The 7,512-nt window shown below is 40.3% G+C and overlaps 2 protein-coding genes across 2 annotated transcripts; both read right to left on the bottom strand.

Annotated features, from left to right (window-relative positions):
- Window positions 1-63: 63 nt before the first annotated feature.
- Window positions 64-2,324, bottom strand: LOC113216762 (uncharacterized). Its single transcript, XM_026436581.2, has 2 exons — window positions 2,102-2,324; window positions 64-2,024 (listed from the first exon to the last, which is right to left on the bottom strand). The coding sequence occupies exons 1-2, from the start codon at window positions 2,322-2,324 to the stop codon at window positions 64-66; spliced, it is 2,184 nt and encodes a 727-aa protein (XP_026292366.2).
- A 41-nt stretch (window positions 2,325-2,365) lies between these two features.
- On the bottom strand, window positions 2,366-6,803 carry LOC113216767 (uncharacterized). The gene is made up of 10 exons (XM_026436589.2): window positions 5,828-6,803; window positions 5,147-5,265; window positions 4,900-5,076; window positions 4,681-4,826; window positions 4,275-4,341; window positions 4,011-4,170; window positions 3,752-3,939; window positions 3,386-3,521; window positions 3,158-3,303; window positions 2,366-2,849 (listed from the first exon to the last, which is right to left on the bottom strand). The coding sequence occupies exons 1-10, from the start codon at window positions 5,901-5,903 to the stop codon at window positions 2,496-2,498; spliced, it is 1,569 nt and encodes a 522-aa protein (XP_026292374.2). The 5' UTR covers window positions 5,904-6,803; the 3' UTR covers window positions 2,366-2,495.
- Window positions 6,804-7,512: the final 709 nt, after the last annotated feature.

Raw genomic sequence — 7,512 nt, 5'->3', positions numbered from 1 at the left:
GACTTATAATTCAAATATATTATAGAAAAACATATCAAAAAACAGCACACGATACACAATAAATTACAATTGATATCTAGGTAAAACATAACTTTTATCAAGACTAGATGATGTGTGGATACTTAATGGTAAGTAATCATACAATTCATTCACCTTAATACTAGACCATTCATTGGAGAAATTAATTTCATATGCATCAATATGGTCATCAAAACCAATAGTGATCAAACGAGAAAATATAAAAATGATGTCATCATCATGAACAAGTATAGCTTCACACAGGCCAAATGATACAGGCTCTGCTTTCAACAGGAGCACCATTCCAGGGGCATACTTAGTGCCTTTAATATTAACCCAGCTGGTGGTAACAAAAGACTTAAGACTCTGCATACTAGTAGGTAAAGATTCCACAAAACTAGTATTTTTAAGATCAGACAGAAATTCCTCACACAGATGGCCATACTTGATTTTAGGCAACAAAGGCATTTTTGATCGAAACCGGTAACACTGTTGTAGCTGATGCTGTATAGACACAGTTAGAGCTATATTCCTGCGTGACTCAGTAGCGTGAGCAGGCATCAAAAGTGTGCGATGCTTACGTTCAAAATGACTAGTAGTGAGATGAGAAACTGGCCCACTTTCCTTTAAAATAGTTGGGTAGTGAACCAAATTATGAAATTTTGGTTTTAAATTATCATCTGTCACTTCCACATATAAAGTATTGAATTCTTCAATGAGGACCTTTAAGTATACAGATTGGTGCACAGGTACTGATTTAGATAAACAAAGAGATACAATTTTACGAAGCTTTAAATATAAGCCCCAATGTCTGTCATAGTTTGGAACTTTGTCACCGACCAACAGCCCAAACATTTGAACAAACATCATCATTTCAGATCCGGACATTCGCAACTTAGCTTTACCAAGAGAGACTTGAGGCATGCGATTTGAATCACAAGGCCCATATGCAAGTAGCTTAATTCTATCATTCAAGAGTTCAAGACTGAAATATTCAGGAATGCAATGTTTCAAAACATGAATCATTACGTAAGAACAACAACCTTCGTTCAAATCATGAAAAATATCAACACTGAAATTAGAGCATACATGAAAAGATGGTAGCTTGTTAAAAACAGAATTCTTTAGAACCCCAGTGGCAGAAACATCATTAATTTCTACATCAATGTTGTAAGAATCTTCAGTTCTTAGGAGGGCACTGTTCTCAGAAGTTTGAAAATGCAGATCATTTTTGTGACACTTACAAAAGCGGCAGCAAAAGAGTGCCGAAAAACAATCAGTGAAACCACATATGGAGTTAAGACCCTTATTGTCACCCAGAAGTAAACCTGTTACAAAATAAACTCTCACCTCGCCTTCTGGAAGATCAATAAGAATACCGTTTTTTTCTAGATGAATCAATTGAGAAATTAGTGGAGCAAAGACTTTTTCATCAGAAAGTTTGGACCGATAATCTGATTCAAACAGAAGAGCAAGAAAAATGTTCTCAACAGCACTCTGACACTCCTCTGGGAGGCAGGGGATTTGAACATAAACACCACCCAAATTGAGAACATGGGAACCGAGTGAATTGTTGCATTGAAAATCATCATAATAAGTATGAAGAGGCAGTACTATATCAGAGGTGGAAAAGTTAGCACGCCGTTTCTCCCAAAGTTTACACTGTATGAAGTTGGTTTTAAAATCACCATTACCATTTTTTAAGGATTTCATATGAGAAACAATAGTACTAAAATTATTGGGAACTTCAAGAAACTTTTTTAAAACAATATGTATTGGCACACTTTGACCAGTACATGTTTTAGTTTTCAAAACAGGACCATTGTCACTACTAACAGTATAATCCAATTTCCCAATCTGATATGAAACAGGAGGAATGAAGTCTCCAAGGTTTTTAAAATATTTCAGTCGACGGTATTCTGTAGACAAGTGAGAGAATGGATCTTTAAATTGACATATTTCAGAAGATAGTGCATTTAAAACTTCATTGTTATCAGCAAATTTGTCTGCAATGGCATTCTTATAATTAACAAGAGTGTTTTGTAAAAATGCACTGACTTCTTCAATTATTTCTTGTACATACTGGCGAGGCAGTTTGGATTTGGAATACAATCTACTGACAACTGTGTCTGCTTCAGATTGCAATTTTTCAGTAAAGTTAACAGAGCTATGCCCAGAAGAATCATTCTCACAAATAGCAGTACTAGAAGTCTCATTAGAACTAGGAGTCTCATTAGAACTAGGAGTCTCATTAGAACTAGGAGTCTCATTAGAACTAGGAGTCTCTGAAGTAGGAGTTTCCACATTGAACACCAATTTTGGACAAGTCTTTGAAAAATGTTGTTTAAAAGATTGAGGCTGAGGATAGTGCCTACCACAAGACCGTAAACACACGAAGTCCTTAGTTGGATGAGATATTTTCTTGTGTGCTAAATATGCATCCACAGACACTACAAGCACGTCGCAGTGTGGGCACTTCATGATGAGAGTAGAGAAAATTCCTTAAGACGAGCAGCAATTGTAGCTTTCAATCTTGGGTACTTCTGATAGTCATTAGCAGTTTGAATATTAAACAATGTTTGTTGAACAAACAGCCAAGCATGACGAGCCTCAGGTGGGTAGTTTGAATGAAGTCCAAAGGACATGCGGAACACTCCAAAAACTGCTTCAAAAACACTGTCAACTTCCCACCGCTGCTCATCTAGCACAATGAAGCATTGCCGTATGTTTTCAACAGGCCCAAGCAAAACAGGGAGAGGAAGCAAACCAAAATGATAGGTTGTTAATGTAAGCTTCTTAGCAGACACCTTCTCAATTATTTCTGGTACAGTCTGAAAATAAAGTTAGAAATTAGTAAGCAAATGCAGAGTACTTTGTACTCAACATAGATCAAATGTGGTATTGAAATTGATTTCTCACAAAGGACATAGATAGCAAAAATTTTAAAGGTAAAACCAGACATGTAGATGCTATTGAATCAGTTAGAAGGTTCATTTGCTACACAACACAGGACTAAGTAGCACCGTTGTGAAATTGTCAAATTATCAAAGCAGCTAATACTTAAAATGCTAAAAGATGTGCTTTCGTTAAAAATTAAAATCAATCTCACACCTATCTTAGTATAAAGTAAAATACTCACAGTCGCATGAATGCATACTCCATGCTGTATTTCTGACATAGAAGGCCTCCAGCATGTGTCTTTTTTACCTGCAGCTGGAGACTTAGGAATGGTTTTCACATTCCAAAGAGATGGTAGTGCCAACCAAACTGCAGCAAATTTATGACCTGCAGAAAGGGGTAAAAATGAAACTTAATCTTGTGAGAGCAAAATGAATTCGCAATAAAGTTATTATAGCATAGTACTTACCATCAGACAGATTTGTTTCTTTCAAAAACTCAGATTTCCCCTTTTCTCTACGAATCAATTTGATCATAACATCTACCCATTTGCGCCAATCAGGCTGAGCAAGCTTGGCTTCGATAGCAACTCCATCTTGTGCGATCTAAACAAAACAAAACAATGAATCAATAGCAGCTTTCCTTTGATTCGAGTTAAATGACTAGACTAGCTTTTAAAGAAATAAAAGATTTGTGAAAGCTTTAAAATGTGTCTTATCAATTTGGAAAATTTCAAGTTGATTGCAGTGAATTCCACAGTTCTTAAACCCACTGCTTAGAGTGAGCCATTTAATTCTACAAATAGTTCAGACAGGCCATATTAATTATTACTTACAAGTTCCCAACCCAACTGCGTTCGCAGAGCAGGAAACTTCTCAATGTACTCCGAGTAGTATTTGAGGTGAAGTACTATTTGTCTTCTCACAGCAACACTGGCATCCCACTTAGTCAGCACTTCAGTCCATGGGCTATCATTAGTCATTAACCAGGAAATCTCGGGATCATCATCAGCGTTAAAGGAATCTGGGACAGATGAAAGGAAATTAGAATAAAACTGAGAGAAACAAATACTTCAGTAATGTGCAAAGTACTACCATCAGGAATAACAGAGTTATTAGATTTCTTTGCAGAGCGCCGACTTTCAATTAAATTTGCACGAATCAGGCCTCGACGCACTGCATCATACTTGGTCCTTAAACGACCCGTCACAACAAGATTGCCTTTGCTATCTCGTGATGAAGCATGCCATGTCTCCTACAAAACCAAAGAAAGTGAAATAAGTAACATTTTAATTATATATATAGTAGCATGGTAGAAGTATGATGGCATTTGAAAAGATTAAATCAAAGTGTACATACAATTTCTTCAGTGGGAAATAATTTTTTAATTTTTTCAGCAAGTTTTAAAAATCCTTCATCCTCAATGCTGAAAAACATAAAAGCATTGTGTTAGGCAACTGTGTATTCCATTTGGGGTTGTGGACTGAAAAGTTTGTTGCAAGAATAGTACTGATTTACAACACTGAAAACAATCTAGAGGTTTCTGACATTCAATTTAAAAGAACAACCACAGCTCCACATGACAATTGAGGTAATCCCCAAAACAGATTAAAATTGTCTTCAAGTATCCAAGTACAAATTTTAAAAATTATCCCACTAAACGTTTTGTGGATATAAATTTAATAAAGATCATACTTCAGATATTGTCATTACTAATAGATATTCAAGATATTCAAATATTTAACGTTAATCTAACTTTACTTACAGTTTAGAATGATCTGAAGCCAACTCGTTGTTTATGACAAGCTCGCAGAGGTGGTCTCTGCAGTCGCTGTCTAAAACTTCGTGGGTTTTGTGATGACCTAACACCATTAACCCACGCAGCTGGGATTTGAGGACAGTGTGGAGGTTCTGGGGAAAAGAGACAAATATCTAAGAAATGATACAAGCAAAACAATCACTCCAAGACCAAATTTTAACTCACATTGACTTCCGGCGCCTTTAATAAACTCTCCCGAAATTCATCGGGACTGAGGCTGTCAGTGTCTTGTCGAGCTTTCTTAGCAGTTGGTTCACCATCATCAACATCGTCTAGATCTTGTTCAATCTGCTCATCATTACTGGTAGAGGTAGCTGATGTTGAGGGAGTTCTGGCTTGAAGCTGAAATAAAATATCATTTTGTTATAATGTATTTCAGGTATAGAGTCCAATAAGATAATGATAAACTTACAGCTGGGGCGAATTCTTTGAGCTTCGATTTAAAAGTTGAGCGAGGACCAACCTTCGGAATCAGCTCCTTGATTTCTTCTTCAGTCAGCCCGAGGAGACGGTCTACAGACACATCATTATCTGAAAAAGTTACAGAAACAGAGGAATTAAAAATTGATTGCTAATACAAAATTTGATCGGAAATACATAACCTCGAACATCGCAAAAGAGGGGATAAATGTCAAGGCAGAGGTAATCTGCATTTTGAAACTTTCAAATTAAGTCACTACGAGAGCATAACCTGCAACGCGACAAGGTTTGAATGAACGGTGAAGAGAGAATGTTTCAAGCAATGACAACATAATGATCAGTCACATTTCCTGAACGACAAGTAGACATGTATCGGAACGAGAATAATAAGAAAATAATCGACTGTCTATCAAACCAATGAGTTTCGTTGAACATTGATATAAAAACGTAATTTCACATGGCTAAAAGCCTACACTCTAACCTAGTCGCAACAGACAAGAGTTGAAGTTCACTCGTATATCACAAGTTCGGCAAGGAAAATGACGTATAAATAACTTCCGAACAGGAAAAGGGTGGCGAAAATACCTTATTATGTACATTTTTAGTTGAGTTTTGGTGGAAAATAAATTAACTTTTGACAAGCATGACAACATCGGGCCTCAAATCGACTTACCACTGAACGACCGGATGATGGCGTCGTCACCCAAGCCCCAGCTGCGCAGAAGTGCGGGCAACTCTTCGGCGGACATGATGAGCGCGCCACTTAAATTTATAGTTGCGGCAAATTATGTTATGCACTGGAACAATCATGTTGACTTCACCTCTTTTAACCGGCATTCTGTCTGCACGAACCAGACCGACGAGTTCGTACTGGCGAGTCGCAGCAGGCGGTGCAGCGAGACGTAGATTCGCGGGAAATACGAATGGTTTCAACTGAGATAGTGAAATCTTCTTTCGCTAGACTAAACGACAAAAGGTGGACTGGAAGAGATGTCAAAACTCAGTAGCACTGCGAACATTATAACATGTCGCAGGCAATATCACGTGTGCTGTCAAAGTCGAAACTAGTTGTTTCCATCAATATTAAAGCTCCGACTGTGTCAGACACAGTATTGTCTCTCAGAGCTAATAACATTGTCTGTCCAGATACCAGTCAATATATTCGCTGGTTCAGCTAATGTTTGACTGAAGCAGAGAATGTTTTTTTTCCGTGTCTTTTCGGGCTGCCAGTTAGTTTCCAATCCTTCCCAAATCCCCAAATAGCGGCAATCCCACATTTTTCTAGTATCTATCTTAATCCCGTACCCAAGCTTGCCCAATGTAGCATTCCGGTAAAGCTGAAATGCAGAAGAATGCGGGGAAGAAGAAACCGGAATTCGCTATGCTTTAGCATGGTGACTTCCGTTTTCTTGTTTCCTGTATTCTTCTGCATTTCAGTTTTGCCGTTTTACCGGAATGCTTTATTCCACATGCAAAACACGCCCAACCTTTTTTTGAATGCCCCGAAAAGGGCCCGAAAATGACACTCGCCGATCGCCCGCTCTGCGCTGTATAGGCTTTTTCTTCTGGTAGAGACAGTCTTTAGGAGACTGTCCAAAAATATTTGCTGTCAAAGCTAAAGGATGATTCCATGATAGCTAATCACATTTTGCGGGAATGGGAATGGGAGGGGGAGGGGGAGGGGCTCGAACAATGCACTAGATCCAACAACACGCTTTTCGACTTGTCTTTTTGCCCACAGTCCAAGCGTTTTTCGTATTTTGTACCTGCTCTAGCTCAGGTGACAGTTGCCGTATCGTTATGTGGGTGTGTGTGGGGACTTTACTCTCTGCGAGCTTGTAGCACAGCTCCGGCCGCCGGCCGGCCGTCGCGCGGACGGGCGGGGGGTTTGAGGGGGGGGGGGTTGTGCAGTGCACTCGTTGTACTATTACGTGAGCCACCCTGCCTTCGCCGCGCCACGCCGCCACTGTGGCCAGGACGCCCTCTGCGGGTGCCCGGCCGGCCCGGCCCCGGCCCGCCCGACCCCGGGCCCCCCCTTGGTGCCTGGCGCGCGCTCAGCGAATGCAATGCAGTGCAATGCAATGCAGTGCGCGAATGGTGCAACGGCGACGCAGTGCCTCGCCGTGCTCTGGTGCGCCCTGGCCTGCAGTGGCGTCCGCCTCGCCACGCCTTGCCACCCCTCGCTTATTATGACTGCACCGCTGCGTATGACTATGACCCCCGCGCTTATCTAGCACCCTTCCGCGTACAGCCATCCGTCTGCCCGCTCCCGGCTACCGCCCGACTGGTGAGCAGCTCTCTGCCCTCCTTCCCTGCCGCTCCCGCTGCACTGGTGAGCAGGCCCTCTGGTCCTCATCC

The sequence above is a fragment of the Frankliniella occidentalis genome, unplaced genomic scaffold (assembly GCF_000697945.3).
Source record: "Frankliniella occidentalis isolate FOCC.00 unplaced genomic scaffold, Focc_3.1 Scaffold8, whole genome shotgun sequence".
Classification (NCBI taxonomy): domain Eukaryota; kingdom Metazoa; phylum Arthropoda; class Insecta; order Thysanoptera; family Thripidae; genus Frankliniella; species Frankliniella occidentalis.
This window is presented reverse-complemented; position numbering and strand designations above follow the sequence as displayed.